Source organism: Protopterus annectens, chromosome 9.part0 (assembly GCF_019279795.1).
Source record: "Protopterus annectens isolate FY-2018-M chromosome 9.part0, PAN1.0, whole genome shotgun sequence".
NCBI classification, from domain to species: Eukaryota; Metazoa; Chordata; order Ceratodontiformes; family Protopteridae; genus Protopterus; species Protopterus annectens.
Window position 1 is genome coordinate 1,219,708,828 of NC_056743.1, and position 21,500 is coordinate 1,219,730,327.

A 21,500-nucleotide genomic window follows, 5' to 3' on the forward strand; every position below is an offset into this window, starting at 1 on the left:
GAAAACGAAACAGTCTGATCTGAAAGATGAGGGATTATCACCTGGAAAAGAGGAATTTCGTCTCACTGCTACATGCAACTTTGAATAATGATTTTCAGAACCTATCTGTCTGAAGCTATCTGTTTCCAAGGAGAAAAATGGAGATGCAGACCTTCCGGAAGAAAAACGGGGCCAGGGTGGGAGTGGGTCACACGGTCTCTTGAAAAGTCACTCAGACTTGGACTATCATTGTTTTTGGGAGGTTCAAGACTTCTTCTTAGAACCCCTCTGCCATTCCTGCTTAAGTATGTGTTTACCCGAATTTTGTTGATACTGCTTATTCTGTTTTTTTTTTGACAAAATTGGACGAGGAGATAGAAAATCCTTTGGACAATTTGGAAAAGGATGGCTGAAAAATCTTTAAGATATTCTGTCGATCAGCTTGCCCCTTTTTTGCCCCTTTCATCACACTTTTTGATCACCTCTGCAGGACAGGGGTCCAACACTAAATCTGTATCCAAGGGAAAATGTAAAATCTCATTTTTAACATCTGGGAGGTTCTGAGAATGCAGCCATGCAAACCTCCTCAAAACAGTACCAGTGGCCATAGCTCTGGAAGTAACAAATGATAACAAAAGAGTCAAACACCCACGACAAATAATCTTTCCACCACCTTGAAAGCAAACAGACCCACAGAGACACCGACCACTCTCCTTGGAACTGAAACTCCTGACCAAGGCAGATCTAGACCTCCCTCAGATCCGTGCAGCAGGGTTGAAACAGGATCTGAACGGTCCAGGGCTGAGGTTCTGAGAGGAAGTGACAGATCTGACAAAACCATAGCCAGGCTTACCACCTTGGATCCGATGCGGACACTTTAGCTCCGAGGCCCCTTCTGATCCAATGGTATTGGAGCAGAAAGTACAGTTTTGTACCTACCATAAATGTAGATGTCCGATAGGTATGCATCTGCAGTCATAACATATGGGTTGTCCTGCCTCAGGCAGCCCTTCTGTCGGCCGGATTCCAAAGTCTGGGTCTGGCCTCGGCTGATGTCGCACTTTCCCCGACGTCAGAGCTTCTGGGGTATAAAGGCATCAGCCGACGCCATTTTCCTCAGTGTTTCTTGCCCCAGATGCCAGGTGCCCTCTAGGAAGGCTAAATTTGGATAAATGCTGAAAAGTTGAAACAGTAGCAAATTATATACATATATATACAAACAAACAAATACACCATAATAGATTCCCCCAGCTAGCTGAAAGAGGGGTAAGCACCCTAGGAATACCACAGAGGGGAAGGAGGGTGGGTAATCCTGACTGCAGATGCATACCTATCGGACATCTACATTTATGGTAGGTACAAAACTGTACTATGTCCTTCAAGGATGCATCTGCAGTCATAACATATGGGTAGAATACCATAGCCAAACTGGCGGAGGAGATACTAAGAGAAGGATGGTGTAGTTAAGATCCCCTGCAGAACTGCAGTTGCAAACCCTGCTCGGGATCTGGAGTATAAAGGTAGATTGTAATGCTTGGCAAATGTATGCACGGAGCTCCAAGTAGCAGCTTCTAAAATGTCCTTGGTAGCCACCCCTCGTAGGAAAGCTGTAGTGGTGGCTGTGGCCCTTGTGGAATGAGGCCTGATATTTTCAGGAGCTGTCTTTCCATGAAAGGAGTAGCAAAAGCGAATGCAATTTCCTATCCATTTTGAAATTGTCTGTTTGGAAATTGCTCTTCCTTGCACCCCAGTTGCATATGCTACAAAAAGTTGGTCAGTTCTTCTGTTGGTTTTAGTTCTGTCCAGATAGTAGCGCAGTTGTCTGTGTATATCCAAGGTGTGCAAAAGTTTTTCTCCTTTGTTCTGTGGGTTAGGGAAGAACGTAGGCAAATGAATAGCTTGGTTCAAGGATACCCTGGATACCACCTTTGGCATGAAAGTAGGATTGGTTCTTAGTGACACTCTATCCTGGTGGAAAATAAGAAAAGGCTGCACTGCCATTAATGCCTGTAACTCGGATACTCTTCTTGCTGAAGTGATTGCCAGAAGAAAAGCAGTTTTCCAAGATAAAAACTGTAGGTCTGCTGATGCTGCTGGTTCAAAAGGAGGTAGTGTTAATTTTTCCAGCACAAAATTGAGATCCCATGCAGGTAGAGGGGGTCTCCTTGGTGGTTTAACATTTTTGATCCCTCTCAAAAATTGTCTGAGAAGAGGGTGAGAGAAGATAGGTGGATCCATATTGTATTCTGCTGAAATTGCTGAAGCATGAATCTTAATGGAAGAATAAGACAGGCCATTGTGGAAAAATTCTGCTAAGTATTCTAGGATGTGTGCTAGGTTTGCCACTGTGACATCTGTGCCCTTTGATGTGCTCCAAATGAGAAATCTCTTCCATTTAGCTGAGTATGTCTTCCTTGTGGAAGGTCTGCAAGCCTCCAGGATAATGTCCTTCGCCCTCTGAGATAAAACAGGTTGGTTTGGTTTTAAGGAATTTTCCAGGCAGTTAGTTGCAATGTTTTCAAGTTTGGATGCAGGGTCTTGAAATTGTTCTGCGTTAGAAGAAGAGGCCGTAGGGGAAGAGGCCATGAGTTCGCCTGAGACATGCTTCTCAGTAGCGGATACCAGTGTTGTCTTGGCCAGTCCGGAGCTATTAGTATCACCTTTGGCTGTTCCTCCCTGATCTTCAGTAGAACCTTGTACATCAATGGGAGAGGTGGAAAGGCATATACTGTTAGGGCATTCCAGCTGAAAGAGAGAGAGTCCACCCTCCAGGCTTGTGGGTGGTATGTCCTTGAGCAGAATTTCTTCAGTTGGTGGTTGAGTGGGGAGGCGAACAGATCTATCTCTGGCATTCCCCATTTCTTTGTTATGAGTTTGAAGATGTCTGGATGCAGCATCCATTCGTGTGCATCCGTGGTAGTCCTGCTTAAGCTGTCTGCTAGTGAATTCTCTTTTCCCGGTACGAATTTGGCCTGCAGCTGGATATTGAGATTCAGGCATAGGTTCCACAGATTCATTGCCATCCGGCATAGAGGGTAGGAATGTGTGCCTCCTTGTTTGTTTATGTACCACATGACCGTGGTGTTGTCTGTCCTTATTACCAGGTGTCCTTGCTGGAGGAATGGTTTGAATGCCTCGATTGCATGCCTCACTGCCAGCATTTCCTTTTGGTTTATGTGCATGCTTAGCTGCCCTTGAGGCCATAGGCCTTGGATGGACTTGTCCTCCATGTGTGCGCTCCCCATCCTCGGTCTGAGGCGTCCGTGGTGATGGTCTGCCTTGTTTTTGGTTTGTTGAAAGGCAACCCTCTGTTGGACTGGCACGCCTGAGCCCACCACAGGAATTCCTTTTGAAGGCATGGAATGATTGGTATCATGGTTTCTAGACTGTGACTGTGTTGAGACCATACATTCCTTAGGTACCATTGCAATTTCCTCATATGCAGCCTGGCATGTGGAATCAAGATTATGCAGGATGCCATGTATCCCAGGGCCTGCAGGACTTTCCTTGCAGTAAACTGAGCTTGTCTTGTCAAAATCATGAAATAATCTGGAAGTTGTTTTTGTTTTTCTTCTGTGAGAAAAGCCATCTGAGTGATTGTGTCCAGATCCGCACCCAAAAAGGTTATCCTTTGGGATGGTACTAGTCTTGACTTTTGGATGTTGACTGTGTATCCCAAGGCCTATAGCAGGTGTATGACATAGGCCAAGTCCTTTAACAATTTTTTCTTGTTGTCCGCTTGTATTAGGCAGTCGTCCAGGTATGGATAAATTTGAATTCCCTGAAGTCTGCAATGTGCAATTACTGATGCCAGGCATTTCGTGAATACTCTGGGTGCAGTAGATAAGCCAAAGGGCAATGCTGAGAATTGATAATGTTCTGATCCTGCAAGAAATCTGAGGTGTCTTCTGCAATCTGGTCGGATAGGGATGTGCAGGTATGCATCCTTGAGATCTAGAGTCACCAGCCAAGACTCCTTGCCCAGCATGGGAAGAAGTTGCTGTAGGGTCAGCATTTTGAATTTTGGCACAATGAGATATGTGTTCAGTGCGGACAGGTCGAGAATAGGCCTCCATTGGTTTTCTTTTCTTGGTACAAGGAATAATCTGGAGTAAAATCCTTGGCCTTGTTCTATAGATGGTACCCTTTCTATAGCTTTCATCTGAAGTAAATTGCTGATTTGTCTTAAAGCCTCTGCCTTCTGGTTTGGTGGAAGATTTGACATTCCGCCCCTTTTTGGCAAAGTGTGGAAGTAAAACCTGTATCCTTTGTCTATTGTTTGCAATGTCCATGTATCCTTTGTAATGCAATGCCAGTTTTTCGAGAATAAAGCCAGCTTTCCTCCCAAGGGAGCTTCCAGTTGATCCCTGGTAGGCGGAATCAGAGTCAAGTCATTGGGTCTGTCCTGTGGTAGTGGTTGTAGTTGTAGCTGTGGCACTACTCCTCTGGTTGGCAGGCTGCCACTGACGGCCCCTGTAGGCACCCTTTGATTGACCTCTGCCTCTAGGGCGTCTGTTCCTGCCCCTCTGTGCTCTGGAGGTGTCTGGAAAGGACCAATTCTTTGTAGGCCAGTTTCTGCTGAACCTCAGAGGTTGGACCTGCAGGAATTCCTTTACTGTTTGCACAGATTTTGCTTTTTCTTCCACCTTCTTTAGAATCTCCTGTGCAGGGGAGCCAAATAAATTTTGTTTCTCCATTGGAGCATCGAGGAGTTTAGCCTTGACATGGTCTGGCAAAGATTGCTCCTTCAGCCAGACATGCCTACGAATTACTGCCCCAGTCATAGCTGATCTAAATGAAGCCTCCAGTGCATCATAGCCACATTTTAAGAAATGATTACTGACCTACTGAGAGTGTACCAAATCCTGAAGGGATTTACGGTCTAAAGGTTCAGGAGAAGAAAGCTTCTTATTCAGCTGATCTATCAAAAATTCTTGGTACTGTATCATATGGAATTGACAGTTTAATGCCCTGGCAGAAAGAGTAGCAGATGTATAAACCTTTTTTCCCCATCTCTCTAATGCTCTAGACTCTCTTTCAGAGGGTAGGGGATTTTTGGCAGTAGCAGCTGCAACCCCTTTAGGGCCCTGAGAAATAGTTTCTGGGTCTGCAGCATGGGCTTTATACAGGTGGAAGTGAGAATCCGGGACCCTGTAATATCTGTCAGGTTTGGCAGGGGCCGGGGAAGAGAATCAGGTGCAGTACTGACATCATTGTACACATCATCAATTACAGTTAGAACAGGTGGTATGGCTAAGGGCCTATGCTGGGGCAAATGCAAAAAGGTCCTTAATCTTTTTCTAGAATCAGAGAAATACTGACCCTGCCATTGAAAGTGCTCCCTCGTGGAGTGTAAAGTCTCCCCAAAGGAAAATTCTTCAGGTGGGGAGGCCGAAGGAATAGAATCTTCTGCATCTGAATCCTCATAAGGCGAGAAGGCCCCTTCCTGATGGTCTGACAAATCAGATCCATCCGTGGAGTAATCTGAGGAGAGAGGTTCAGAGGGATCAGTCCTGGGCCTTTTGTCTGGAGGAGGTTGGGAGGCCCTGTCTGGGTGAGGTTGGGAACCCCTAATTAAGGATATAAGGTCCTCAGCAAGACTGAGAATCTGAGAACTAGAGGAAGGCCTCTGGGAAGTAGCTTTGGCAGGCAAAGTTTTTGAAAGCTTGGCAGCTTTAGCCCTGGAGAAGGCCTTAATAGACATAGAAGCTGGGGGCCTAGCTGCCCCACGTGCAGGGGTAGAAATGTCCAAAGGTATGGTGTCGGACAAGTCTTGAGCACTAGCTTCGGTAGGGAGTTCTGAAGCCGACTCAGCCGGGGCCTCTCTGGCCTCGGTGGTCGGAGGTATGGTTTCGGTAGTAGTAATAACCGTGGACTCTGTTTCAGCCGAAACCGAGACACTCGCGGTAAGCCTAGCCGTGGTTTCAGCTGAAACCGCGGGCCGCGAGTGTCGGTCCTTTTCCTTGCGTTTTTTGACCATATGCGAAGTCGGAGTTTCCGATGGCATTTTATAAGCAAAAGCGGTTCCAAAAAATTCCTCTGCAAACTCCGACCGACGTCTAAGAGTCCGTCGGTTGAAGGAGGCACAGGCTAAACAAGCTGATACGTCGTGGTCTGGGCCTAAGCAAGGAAGGCAGTAAGAATGGAAATCCTTATGAGGTATTTGGTTCCCACAAGTTAAACAATTATTTACTTTGTCTGACATCGGCTGAGGCAAGAAAGAGTCCCCAACGGGGTACTTAGCTTTTTTCGAAGTCTTCGGTAGCTGAAATCTCTGGATCTGACCGACCGGCACTTGCGAACAGCTTCTGCTTCGGGCACCGCACGGCAAGAAAGACTGAGGAAAATTGCGTCAGCTGATGCCTTTATACCCCAGAAGCTCTTACGTCGGGGAAAGTGCGACATCAGCCGAGGCCAGACCCAGACTTTGGAATCCGGCCAACCGAAGGGCTGCCTGAGGCAGGACAACCCATATGTTATGACTGCAGATGCATCCTTGAAGGACATCTAGCCAAGGATAAAGTCAGAGTTTTCTCAGTAATCTCTGATCCTGGACTCCAAGACAACAGGATGGATTGGAGAGGGCAGAAAAAAAGCTTTATAAGTTGTTGGCATACACATGGATCCAGCAGGGGATGGAGCTAGCAAGACCCCTAACTGGATCGGAGCTCTGCAAAAAGTACACTTGTGTACACTTACCATAAATGTAGATGTTCGAGTGTAATCACTGCTGCAGTCTTATCCACTGAGTTATCCATGCTGTGGTAGCCCTCAGTCAGTCCAAATACCAGAGTCAAGGCTTTGTGCATCAGCTGCTGTCACTTCCTGGGTGATGTCAGGTCACCCGAGTTAGAAAGGAGAGCAGGTGACACCATTACCTCAGTTTTTCTTGCCTTAACCAAAGAAGTCCAATTTTAATAATTATTAGTAGTCCTTGGGTCAGAGACCCCCCATAGAAATATGTGTCTCTCTAAGGACAGCAGATATCAGGGGAAGGAGGGAAAGCATGACTGCAGCAGTGAACACACACCAACATCTACATTTATGGTAAGTGTACACAACTGTACTATGTTCTTAGTGCTTCACTACGGCAGCCCTAACCATAGGGAAGATTCCCAAGGCTGAGGGGAAGGGTGGAAGGTTGATAGAAACTTAAGACTGGGTGAGCATACCCTGCAGAATTGCAGAGGCAAACCCAGCCCTAGCTTTTGAGAATAGATTCTGATGGTAATGTTTGGTGAAGGTGTGGACTGAAGTCCATGTGGCAGATTCCAGGATGTTATTGGTGGGTACCCCTCTAAGGAATGCTGTGGAAGTAGAGGTTGCCCTAGTGGAATGGTTCTGATGGTCCGGGGAGGGGGGTTCTATGCAAGGAGTAGCAAAATTGGATGCAGTGTGCTATCCATTTGGAAATGGTCTGTTTGGATATTGGTTTCCCCTCTGCCCCAGTTTTAAATCTGACCAAGTGCTGGTCAGTTTTCCTGAATGTCTTTGCACGATCCAGATAAAATCTGAGTTGCCTGTGCACATCCAAAGAATGCAATATCCTTTCCCCCTTGTTCTGAGGGTTCTGGAAGAAGGTGGGCAGGTGGATGGCCTGGTTGACGGTAACATCCGAAACCACCTTTGGCATGAAGGAAGGATTGGTTCTCAGGGAGACCCTGTCTGCATGGAAGATGATAAATGGCTCAATGGCCATTAAGGCTTGAAGCTCCGACACTCTCCTGGCTCAAGTAATAGCCAGGAGAAAGGCAGTCTTCCAGGAGAGGTGCTTTAATTCTGAGGATGCTGCAGGCTCGAAGGGAGGTAGAGTAAGCTTTTCTAAAACATAGTTCAGGTCAAAGGCTGGGGTGGGCTGTCTTCTGGGAGGCCTGATATTAGAGGGTCCTCTAAGGAATTGTTTGATAAGAGGGTGGGAGAACAATGGTTGTTTCGTATCAAAGTGTGCCAAGATGGCAGAGGCATGGATCTTTATGGAGGAGAAGGCGATACCCTTATTAAGAAGCTCAGCAAGACTAGAATAAGAGGAATGGAGGGCAGATGTATGTCTGCCCCCTTGGACTGACTCCAGGAGCAGAATCTTTTCCATTTTCCAGCATAAGATTTTCTGGTGCTGGCCCCTCTGGCTTCTGTGATGATGTCAAGGACTTGCTTGCTTAGCACAGATTCCTTGTTGGTTATGGTAGAATAAGCCATGCCAATAGCTGGAGTGTCTGAAGGTCTGGGTGCAGCATTGTCCCCCCCCCCCCCAGGATAGCAGGTGAGGTGTCAGAGGTAGCTGCCAGGGGGGCTAATGATTGCTGTCTGGGCCAATTTGAGAAAATGAGTATTGCTCTTGGTTTTTCCTCCCTTACCTTGAGTAATACTTTTGGAATGAGAGGAAGAGGTGGGAATGCATACACAAACAGGGTATTCCAAAAGAAGGTCAGGTGATGGTACTACCTGGTGCAGAATTGCTGTACTTGGTGATTTAAATGAGAGGCAAAGTGGTCCAACTGGGGGGGGGGGGTCCCCATGTGTGGGCAATTTGCAAAAAAAAAAGTCTCTGTGGATTTGCCATTTGTGTGGGTCCAGCAGGTTTCTGTGTAGGTGGTCTGCTAAGGTGTTGTTGATGTCCGGAAGATATTGGGCTATAAGAAGTAGTCCCATGGATGAGGATGCTACCCACAGGTTCATGGCTAGTCTGTACAGGGAGTAAGATTGAGTCCCTCTCTGTTTGTTGATGTACCACATGACTGTGGTGTTGTCTGTTTTTATGAGACCCCCCCCCCCTGCTGGTTTGAGGTAGGGTATGAAGGATGCCAGAGAGTTTTGCGTTTTGCACTGCTATAATTTCCTTTTGGTTGATGTGCAAGGGTAGTATTTGTGTGTCCCAGAGACCTTGGGCACATCTGCCTTCTAGGTGGGCGCCCCACGCTACGTCCTAAGCATCTGTAGTTATGGTCTGGTCTGATGGACAGAGGGTGAATGGAAGTCCCTTGTTCAGAGCACAGGCCTGGGCCTACCAGAGGAACTCGGATCTTATGCAAGGGATCACAGGCAGGGGAGGTGTCCAAATTTTCCTCATGTGCAGTCTGGCAAAAGGTACCAGGAGGATGCATAAGGACATGTACTCTAGAGGTTGGAGGAATTTCCTGGCAAAAAGCTGGGTTTGGGTGGCCAGAGTAGTGAAGTATTTTGGTAGGAAACTTTGTTTTTCTGGGGACAGAAAGGCCATTTGCTGTTCTGTGTCCAGTAAGGCTCCCAGAAATATGATTTTCCCTGGTAGGTGTCCGTTTTGATTTCCTTTCGTAAAGAGTGAACCCCAGAGAGGTGAGTAGAGCTTTTACAAATGAGAGGCGCTGCAGGAGCAGTTCTTTGCAGTCTGCCTGGATGAGACAGTTGTCCAGGTAAGAGTAAATCTGTACATTGTTTTGCCTGCAAAAGGCAATGGCAGGAGATGTAGATCAAACATCCAGACCATTAAAATTGCGAATTTCAGAACATCTAAGTAGCATTAGAAATAAGTATCTGGCTAATGCCTTATATAAACATACTATTATACACAAGACAGTGATGTTTAAATTCATTGACAGGGTGCTGGGACATAGATCAATGAAAAGTGGTTGGCATAATATTTTGAATAGAAAAGAAAAGGCCTAGACAGTAAAATTGGAGGGATTGTTTCCATCTGGTCTTAATGAACATTTGTAATAATTGTTTAATGGGATACAATTATTTTATTATGTTATGATACATAAGATAGGGAACATACTGATGTGTTTTAAATTGAAAAAGGCCTGTGGGCCGAAACAGGTCTGTTTTTGTACATTAAAATTAGATATTTGCTCCAGCTGAGTGCTGGCTGTCTTTTGACCGATTCTACTGCCCCTAGGGAAATTAGGTTTTGCACTTGTTTTAGTGCTTCTGCCCCTGGTTTGGCGGTAGGTCTGGGTACCCTCTTGGAGGTGGTGGTTGTTGTATCTTTCAGCTTTTCCTGGTTAGGGGTCGCCACAGCGATACTCCGGTCCGCTAATGACTGGCAGTAGATTTTTACGTACTGAGTTGCCAGCCCTGATGCACAACCTTCAACGAAGGTACGCCCATTCATGCATGTCTCCACAAAGAAGACGCTTTAGCTGAGAATTGTAACAGGACAACGTCTTACTGTGAGGCGACAACACTACCACAGCACCACCACTGGTAGTTCTCAGAAACTAAATTTGTACCCCTGAGCAATGATTTTTAAGACCCGTTGATCTTTTGTTATATAGTTCCAATTTTTTCTGCATACAGATAGCCTTCCTCCTAGCTTTTGGTGTGGTGGAGGCAGGCAGAGATGGGAAAGGTAATCGTTGAGAGTTTTTTCCATAGAGGGTTGCTTTTGAACTCCCTGCTCTAGTATTTGATGGGGGCCACTGTTTAGTTCTTTGCTGGCCCTGAGTTCGAGTCCTAGTGGGTCTGTCCCTATGGTTTTTGCCTTGTGCCTGCCTGTTTGATGCAGGAAAGGACTAGTATTTAGAGGGGAAATTTCTGCTGAACCTAGGAGGTTGTACTTGAAGTAAATCTTTAACAGTCTGCATCAATTTTGCTTTGTCTTCCACCTTTTTAAGTACCTCTTCAGTTTTCTGTCCGAACAAGCAGTCTTTGTCAAGAGGTGCATCCATGATTTTAGCTTTCACATGATCAGGGAGAGGTTGTTCCTTCAACCATGCATGTCCTCTGATAACATATCCTGTCACTGCTACCCTGCTAGAAGTTTCTAGGGTGTCAAATCCACAGTGCAAGGAGTGCTTTGCCACCTGAGATGAAGAGTGCAGTAATTCTGCTATCTCTTTATTGTTGGCAAAATGTGGTAAAGTAGAAATTTTCTGTTATAAAAGTTCCAAAGTGTGCCACTGATATTTTAACATATGGAACAGACAGTTGAGAGCCCTTGTAGTTAAAGTTGCAGAGGTATATACTTTTTTACCCAATCTGTCCAGGGCCCTGGATAATTTGTCTGAGGGAGTAGGATTTTTTGCAGTGGTAGCCTTAACTCCCTTAGGTCCCTCAGTAATCACCACTGGATCTGCTATAGAATTTCTGTAGAGGAATGTGAGTCAGGTACCCTCTAGTACCGGTCAGGTTTTCTGGGGGCAGGTGGAAGGGTGTCAGGGGAAAGGCTGGATTCTTGGTAAACACAATCTACCACCTCCAAGATGGGTGGGATGGCCAGAGGCCTATGCTGGGGTAGGTCCAGAAACTCTTAAGTCTTTTCTTGGATTGAGGGAAATCCGTTGATTCTCATTGGAAGTGTTCCCTGAGGGTGTGGAGGGTTTCCCCAAAGGAAAAGTCCTCCAGAGGTGATGCAAAAGGAATAGATTCTTCTGCATCTGAGTCTTCACAGGCAGTAAGAGGATTTTCCTCTTCAAAAACAGAGGAGTCAGATCCGTCAGTCTAAATCTGACTGGATCTCTGGAGAAAGTTCCCTTCTCCTTCTGGCTGGAGTGGCCTGATTACCCCAGATTAAAGTGACGAGATCCTCTGCTATTTTAAGCATTCTAGTTTGAGGAGGGGGGGGTAGTGGAATGGAGACTTTTTGCTGTTTTCTTTGGAGTAGCTCTATGTCTGTTCTGAAGAGTATCCCTCGGTGCTGTCAGTGTGTTAGTCGGAAGAGAGGGCGAAGGACTTGAAGTGAAATCCGAAGTGTGAGCGGTATCCTCGGAAGCCGGTGCCTGCTTAGTGGCTCCAGACCCAACCAAGGCAGAGACGGCCAAAGGCTTGTTAGACAATGCAGACATCTGCGGCATACAGGACTCCGAAAGGGTTTCAGTAGAGGCCTGCGAAGTAATCAAGTCGGGCATCAGGGATTGCGAAAGCGCCTCAATAAATTCCGACGGACAACTCATTTAGCGGTGGCGTCGTCAGAAGGCTTGGCCTTACCCAGTTTGTCTCTATCCTTATCTTTATGTTTTTTTCTGAAGATCTGTGGTTTGCTGACTGATGGATGCCGTACTGGTAATCGGAGACAGAAGACGCAAATAACAGTGCTCTACGACGAATAGTTCTAGCGTTAAAGAGGGCACAGAACTGACAGCGGGGTACGTCATGATCTGGGCCTAAGCAAGTGACACAGTAAGAATGGAAGTTTCAGTGTGGTATTTGCTTTCCACAGGCAAGACAGTTAATGACTTTTTCAGGCATTGGTTAGTGCAAGAAAAAGGAAGGATCCCCAGTGGGGTACTTAGCTTTAGACATTTTCAGCTGAAGTTCGAAATCTGGAAACAGCCGACCGGCACCGTTACAAATTGCTTCTGCTACGGGCTCCATGGCAAGAAAGACTGGGGTAATGGCATCGCCTGCTCTCCTTTATAGCTCGGACGACCCGACGTCACCCAGAAAGCGACAGCAGCCGAAGCACAAAACCTTGACTCTGGTATTCGGACCGACTGAGGGCTACCACAGCATGGATAACCCAATGGTTAGGACTGCAGCAGTGAAATATGAAGAACATCTTACGCATCATCCTATCCATGTCTGCTTTAGATAAGCTACTGGAGGATCTACAGGAAAAAGTGGAGGGAGGCCTAGAGTGCTTCTTTGGGGTTTGAAGCAAACTCAAATGCGCAATATGTGATATTGGTTTTATAGAGTACTGAGGAGTAACACTCCTACAATTAGATCCTGCTTAGGCTCCGAAGAGCTAGGATCCAAGGGAGTTATTGTTGGACTAACTGAAATTAAATCAAAAGAAGCCTTGGGATCCAAAGTTTTCTGATCTAATTGCCAAGTATTAGGGTCAGACAGCATTGGATCCAATTAATTCTTTGTCTTTACCGGAGGCTCTGAGGAAGACCTGGGGGACTTCAGAGGGGAGCGCTTCCTATGCTACAAAGGAGCAAAATTGCTGGGCTTAGAGGGGGTTTGAGGTCCTGAAGTAGCAGTGAAAGGCAGAAGACCTGTTAGGTCGCTTTATTCCTTCGATCTGCTACAGCCCAGGTTTGACAGTGCAACATATTCTGCATACTGTTTTTAAGTCACCAGCCCCTTCACAATATGCACACTCCTTGTGGGCATCCGAATTAGCAATTTTATGCACACAAGAAGCGTACTTTTTGAAACCTGTAGGTTTTTGTGCTATAACTGTGAAGAAACCCACAGAGTCTGACAAAAAGAAGTTTGCACACTATCAAAATTAGAATAATGTAAAACAGAAAAAAAAAATTAACAGAAATAGAATAGTTCTGCTACCAACTATGGTAGCAAGAATTACCCTAAGTTGTTAATAAAAGAAAATACCAGCAATGGTAATAAAGTACTACCTAAAAAAGTATTTGAAGAAAGAAAGGGAAAGAAGTGTTCTAACGCCAGAAAAGTAGAGTAATATATAACAGAAAAAACAGAAAAGTTCAATAAATATTTTTCACTCGCAAAACCAATAGCAGCTCAAAAACTTGGAAATCTGCGTCAGTTAGCAATGGCAGCAAACGAGATTTGAGGTTTTGGGGTGCAATAGTGCATTATGGGTAGAGAGAGGAGCTTGACAGCTTGATCCTAAGTCTGAGTCAGATTTGAGGGTCGGATCTGAACCCATACATTGAGGAAGAATGAAAAGGACAACATCAGATCTATATTTTGTGCCACACTTTCCAACCCCCTGTCACCAGAGTGATAAATGACAAAGAGCTTAAGAGCTAATTTATAAACATGCACCAAGTACCTACCTTCACGTCACAGAGAAATTCAGCCATCTCTCCTTCTTTCATAGTGGAAATGATGGTCTCCCAAACAGGCAGTTTGAACTTCTTCCCAATGATTAGTTCCATAGGCTTGCCTCTGGTTCGACTATCATCAATCACCGTCCGATCATCATCACATTTCTGTGTCTTGTAGTGGAATGTGGCCTGAAGAAACAAAAGGCATCATTCTATTAATGAAAAATCCCCCTCAGTGCATACAGCCATAGTCAGAAATGTGCTTATCGATAAACTCAAATATGACTTCACTCTGATAATTTTACAATCAAGCTCAAATGGATATAAATGCATGCCACTATCACCAAAATCTACAGATTCATACAACTTGCTGAACCTCAGACCCATCACTGCCCACTGCTGGAATGCTTTAACTGGCTACCAGTTAATTAAAACACATTCCTGCTTAGCTCACAAACCATTAAAAGTGGGCTACTATCCTCACTCAAAACAGAACTGCAAATTAAACAACTGTGCTATACACTGACGGATAGCCAGGAAGATGCTCCAACTATTATTAGGGCACTGTATAACCACACACACACACACACACACACACACACACACACACACACACACACACACACACACACACACACACACACGGAAATGAGCCTTCTCTAAGCTAGGCCTTGAAATTTAGAATCATCTGCCAATAGAATTAAGACTGCAAAATATACTGGAATTGATCAAAAACGAATTAAAACACCACCTATTTAATGATTCCAAATGCTCTTGTTTTCAAGATAAAGGCTAGTATTTATATAAGGGAACCTTATCCAACACCCTACTGAAGGCTTTCAACACAACTGAGCACATCTCAACTGTATACTCTGTAAATAATCTTATGTATGTGCTGTTACTTTGTACTAATGTATATATTCTATTGTCACAGTCTTTCCTATTGACTGTAAAGCCTCCAAATCAGCATACTGTCAAATTATTTTTTTTTACTCAAAGTTTTTTTATTTTATTTTATCAACAGATAATAAATACTTTTACAAAGTAGATTCATATTAACCATAGAATTAACTATACACATATTTACATATAGCCTGACATGTGAGAATAAATAATGACAATTTAAACAAATAATGAAATTTACTTAAGATTAATGTCTTTAAGAGGAGGTTAGGTCCATTTGTAAAGTATCAATCAATGTCAAAAATTTTCCTCCAAGGATTATTAATTATTGGTTTTGGAAACTATCTTAATTCTTTGATTTTAATTTCCATTAAAGCTGTCTTCTTCAATAAGCTTAGAAATTCTTCCCTTCCAGGTGCTTTGGTAGATTTCCATTTCTTTGTTATACACTTTCTAGCTATAGCTAATATAGTCCATAGGACGTAAAGACGTTTTTTCTTTTGACAGATCTCATCAGACACATTCAGTAAAGTTAAAGCTTTGGTCAAGACAAAATTATCTGTACAGATTGCTTGCAAGAAATTAATATTATTTTCCCAAAAAGGTTTAATTTTTATGCAATCATAAAATATATGAGACCAGTCAGCTTTATCACACTGTTGGCATCTCTAGCATACTCCATTGCAAGAGGTATTTATTTTTGTGATTTTATCAGGAGTTAAGAAGGATTTATGTAGGAATTTCCGGGTAAATATTCTCCAATATTGAGAACTAGTGGTTAGTTTTACTGAAAGTAATATATTTGATTTTTCATCTGGGGTTAATTGAATCAAATATCCTCTAGTAATAAATTGCCAATATGTTATTTTAGGTATTAATTTGTAATTTGATATTAACATATAAATAAGAGGTTCCATTCCTCATATTTTCATTATTAAATATAATTTCAAACAATCTACTTATAAATTTAGGAGCAGTTGGGAATGATGAATTATTTATTATCCTACATAGATCCCTGGAGTATGTTAACATATTCTGAAGCATTAACCATTCATGAGAGTTTAATTTATAAGCTGTCATTATATATGGTATATCCAAAACTTTTTGATTTTTTATACAGTGGAACCAACAAATTAGTTTTTTCTGTTCCCAGTGAAAGAATATGTCTCTGTGTATTCTGTCTGGAACATTTTTAGTAATGCTGAAGGGAATTAATGTTGGAAACCAATATTTTAATTCCATGTTCGTATTTATAAACTTTTTAAAATAATCATATATGTGATTTATTACATATGTCTTTGTTGGTTTAGTTATATAATATTGTATATTTATACGCAAAGCATACCATAGAATGCTATTCTTATCTATAATAGTAGAATTTTTTGTAAGCTTGTTTTCATTTAATATAATAGTTGTATGTATTTATTTTCAGTTGGATGTATAACTAGGGTTAATCCATTCAATCACAGTTTTAAGTAACAAAGCATTTATATATGTTTCAATGTCTGGGAAATGTATTCCTCCCTGATCCCATTGTATTATATGATGTGTATAAGATATTCTGTTTCTTTTTGGGTACCACAAAAACCTTAGTAATAATGACTTTATTTTCTTAAGATAAGATCTCTCAGGAATTAACAAAACAGCTTGTACTATATATAGGATTTTAGGAAGAAAAACATTTTAATCAGTTGAAGTCTGTCTTCAAATACTAAGAATAGATTATTATATTTATTCACTAGGGATTCCATTATCTCAATAATTATTTTATAATTATTTTCTTCCATATCTTGTATATTATCAAATAAATCAATCGCCAAGTATTTTATTGTTGTAGCTTGTGTCCCTATAATACTATTCTTGTCTATTTATGTCCTTTTTTTATTTAGTAGAAGATATTTAGACTCTTGTTTGTTACAACAAAGTCCTGAAATCTTATAAAATTTTTCGAATAGAATATCTAGTTTATCTAAAACTTTTTTGAGTTCAAAGTACATCATCAGCAAAGAGCATGATTTTAGAGTTATAATGGTCAAATATATTTATTCCTTTTATCTTTGGATTGTTTTGTGCTAATATAGCCAATAGTTTGATAGCCAATGTAAAAAAAGATGGGTGACACTGGGCATCCGTGTTTAGTACCTCTTGTAACTTGTATGGTTTCTTAAGTAAAGGGTCCTAATTTAAAATAAGCTAAATTATTTTCATAAAACTTGTTTAATAAATGTAATGAAGGGAAGAGGGAATGCATAAGCTTCTAAAATTTTAATTAGACAGTTCCAATTTAAGGAGTCAAATGCTTTTTCAATATCAAGTTCTATTATCAAGGCTTCTATATTGTCTTTATTTAAATAATCTATTAAAGTCAATATTCTGTTGATGTTATCATGTGTGTGCCTATTCTGAATAAATCCAGTTTGGTCATCGTTAATGATTTCTTTTAATTGATTTTTTTATTCTATTTACCAGGATGGTCATAAAACATTTTTAATCGTTATTTAATAATGAAATTGGCCTATATGAGCTGCATAGGCTGGCATCCTTGTTTTCTTTTAAAATGGGTATAATTAAAGAGTATTTCCAAGAAGGGGGAATAATTGCATGGGTTTGAATTTCAACTAATGTTTTATGTAACAAGGTGATTATATTCTTGGGAAATAACATACATTTCTGGGATTAATCCATCCATTCCAGGAGATCTACCATATTTACTATCTTTGAGTTTATCTGTGACCTCTTTGAGTGTAATAGGTTTTTGTAAGTTTCTTTGTAAACCATCAGGTACTGATTTAATATTAGAGGTCATGTCTCCTAAAATGGATCAATCTATTGTATTTTCTTTATCATGTTTATTGTAATGACATTTGAAAGCATCAAGTATATCTCCTATTTCCGAGACCTTATGTTTTTCTTCATGTAGAATATTAACAATAGTATTAGATTTAAAAAATTGAACACAGCTTAGTACGTGAATGATACGATAGAGGCTTATACAAATTAGCGCTTTCTTTCACTTTATTTAAAAACGTGAACTTCTTCAGAAACAAGAACATGTGCCCTCCCCAGCACATGTCTTATAAACTGTTTAAACAGGATATGATGTCATTGAGTCTCAATACTTTTTTATGTGTACAAAAATAAAAATAAAAATGAAATGATGTAATTTAACGTATAAATACAAATATGTACAAAAAACATTTTGATTTTTGGAAAAATTGTTACATTCATCGTTCCCAGTATGTCTAACTGATATGTCAAACAGTGTCTTATGTAAATATGAATTTCAAACCATTTTGACCTTACTTATAAATAGCATGCTGACATAAACTACATGCAATCTTGAGTTTTAAGTGCTCAATATAAATTAAATAGCCTTACATTACTAATATTATAATAAATGTTCTCAGTTATAAAAATTGTAAACTTATATACATCTATATGTAAGTGAACCATCATTGGTAACTCATATTAAAAATTCATATATCTTATTATGATAAACTTAATACAAATAATATACATAAAACTCAATATCCCTTGGGGTGGATTTCTATATTGATATACATCTGTGCACAAAAAACATTATTATTTGTATATCAAAAAACATTTGATGTTAATTACCTCATTGAGGCCTGGATATTGATCTGCCCCTAACAATAGTTGCCAAAGTGCCTCCTTTTGTTCTAATTTGTTGTTAACATCCCCCATGAATGACATTTTTTCTATATGGTCTAGAACAAAAAATTCAAACTTTTTGAATTCATTACAACTCAAAGAATGCCTTGCAAGGGCATTGTTTTTGTCTTTGTTCTTTATTGCCAGAGTATGTTCGTAAATTCTCCGCTTCAAAAATCTAACAGTTTTACCCACATAGTAACATTCACAGGAGACACAGGAAGCCAAATAAACCACACACTCACTGTGACAGTTGAAATATTTCCTTGCCCAAAAAGTTCTTTTTAAATGTTTCATAGTGACAAAAGAACTATTACTTAAAAATCTGCATTGTCTACAATTAGTGCAAGCGAAAGTGCCCTTTTTGATCAAATCTCTAGTCTGGACCACTGAAGATGAATCAGTTTTTTCTAAAACTTTCTTAATGTTGTTAACTGTTTTATAAGTGAATTGTGGTCTCATTCCTACACAACTGACTAGTTCTTTATTACCTAAAATTATCCTCCAGTTTCTTTCTATGATGTTTCTGATTTCTTTTAATTCATTTACTATAGGAAGTGGGAATGCTGTATAAAACATGTTTTGATTTCCTTCCAATCTACTTGTGCTCTTATTTTCTTGTTGGATTATTCTCAGTCCTTCCACAAATATGTCTGTAGCTAGCAAAATAGGTTTTGCTACACCTTCCCTTAGTTTGTTAACTTCCTTTTCTAACTTTTTGATCCAATTTAAGTTGTAACCCCTCACTGTGAACATTTGTCTCAAATGCAGTAACTCTTCTTGATATACTAAATCCTCTGTAGTTAACCTACTAAGCCTAATCATTTGTCCCTTCACTACGCTCTTTTTCATGTGCGGAGGGTGTAGGCTATCTTTGTGAAGGTATTGATTGGTAAAGCAAGATTTCCTATAGATCTTACTTGTGATGTTACCATATGTATCATTTATGTGAAGGTCCAAATCTAAAAAATGTATATCTCTTCCAAATTCTCCTATTTTGAAAAATAGGAAGGTTGTAGTTGTGTTTAAATCACTTAACATGTCCCTAAATTCCCATTGTTCACCTTTCCACAAGAAGAACAAATCGTCAATGTACCTATAGTACATCAAAACCTTTCCGAAACTAGGATGAAGTTTCAGGAATTTCTGTTCCCATCTGGACATCACTATGTTTGCGAATGCCGGGGCCACTCTGGCCCCCTTCGCTACTCCAGATGTCTGTTTGTAAAGTACATTATTAAATTTGAAAAAATTATTTTCAAGTACTATTTCCATAAGGGTACACAGTGTATTAACCCTGTGACCACTCATGTCTGTGTTATTTGCAAGATGTTCTCTCATGTACTCTATACCTTCTACCTGGTCTATAGAGGTGTAAAGACTTCTGACGTCTAATGTGGCGAAATTCACTTCTTTTTCTAATGTTTTAATCCTTCCCAGGATTTCCAAAAGCTGCCAGGAGTCTCTGAGATAATGCTCAGCCTTTTGTGCCACAGGATTTAATAGGCTATCAAGCCAAATGGAAATATTTTCCGTTTTTGAATTTTTGGCTGAGACAATAGGCCTAAAACTTAGATCCTCAAGACCATACTGTAATTTTGGTATGCCAAACAAGTTTGCCATAGTGGGATGCTCCACTAAAAGAAAGTCATAGTCCACCTTCTCTATTTCTCCCTGGCAGAACATGTCAAACAAGAGAACATCTATTCTTCTGAAACTGATTTTTACAAATTCTGCTGTGACTTTGCAGTAGTTTGTAGTGTCTTTTAACATATCCAGTATTCTTTTATTATAGTCTGTTGTATTCATGACTATAATTTTACCCCCTTTATCTGCTTTCATTATTCTAACTTCGGAGTTTTCTGATAACTCCTTCAACACTTTACTCTCTGTGTCGGTTAGATTGTTGTATTCACTGCTTGTTGCAATATTCCTAAATTCTTTTTCACATGAGTTTAGAAAAACTTGCAGTGTGTTAATTAGGGGGGGGTTAAATGTACTAGGCTTCGTTGGTAATTTATTACTAGAAGTATTATAATCAGTAATGTCTTTAAGAATGTATTTTAAATTTAGTTTTCGTAAATACAATCTAAAATCTACCAATAGTCTACTTGTTTCGACCCTATTGGAAGGAATAAAAGTGAAACCTTTATTAAGTACACTATATGCGTCCACTGTCAACAGCACATTACTCAAATTTATCACATTAACTGTATAATCAGTCTCATTGGTGAAGGATGTTACCATCTTCTTTTGTTTTTGCCCTTCATTTTCCCTTTCTGTTGTGTGGTGTTGTACCACCTTGTAGTCCTCTTTCCTTGTACCCTTTGATGTTGAAAAGGGACCTTAGATTGGCCAGGTTGCTGACTTGCAACCTCAGCATAACTCGTGGTTGCAGTCCCCAAATTAATGACCCCATTGGTGTCTTTGGATGTAACCGTTGACGCTGGTGTATTTTCTTTAGAACCTTTAGACATCAAATTGTGAACATTGTCATTGGTTAATACACCTACATCTTTTCCGATTCCTTGTGGTGGTCTGTTGGAATTCTCCATCACACCAGAAACACTGTTTGTTGGAACCCGACTAATTTTAGGTGCATCTACAGTTGATATATATGCTTCATTTAACCTGTAGGTCTTGATATCCCTCATCAGTTTGTGTTGTTTTCTTTGCACTATGATAGACCTGTGTTTATTAGCCTTAGTCTCAATACTGTTATATAGTGTGAACAGTTCCTGAAAACAAATGTTATTTTTAATGGAATCATCCAGCTCCTTGATTCCCGTTTTAACTTTATTAATGTCAGTCTCATAATGCTTGACCAATAAATCCATCATAGCCAAACCTGCATCGTTGTAAACCTTAATGATCATTCTTGACAACACATCGCCAGGTTCTACACAATTTGGAAACTTGGCGGTCCGTAGACCCTGCGGCACAATGCCTCGTTGTATACACTCTGTTAAGTACTGAATCTCTAATTCGAGTGTAATGTACTTAAAAACCAACTTTTCCAAATCAAAAATTAGTTTTTTACATGTTTTTAAGTCAGTAGTAGTATCATGATACTCACTCAAAGTCCGGTTCATCGTGTCGCCGTTTATATCCTTAAACGGGTTCTGCATTTCCTTGCAAATGTAGCCCCATACGTTGTTACTCGATGAGTTACTTGTATCTCCGTCATGTTCTATTTGGTTTGTGCGCGCCACAACGTTTTCAACTGGCGCTTCTTTATGACACAAGACGCTCCTGCATGGGTCACTTGTC

At 40.9% G+C, this 21,500-nt stretch overlaps 1 protein-coding gene across 1 annotated transcript in view; it reads right to left on the reverse strand.

Moving 5' to 3' along the window:
• The window catches only part of LOC122811954 (aryl hydrocarbon receptor interacting protein), a 735,611-nt gene that overhangs the window by 521,537 nt on the left and 192,574 nt on the right, over positions 1-21,500 (reverse strand). The window contains exon 2 of the mRNA XM_044084150.1: positions 13,665-13,844. Within this exon, the coding sequence (XP_043940085.1) occupies positions 13,665-13,844 (180 nt within the window). The remainder of the gene's footprint in view (positions 1-13,664; positions 13,845-21,500) is intronic.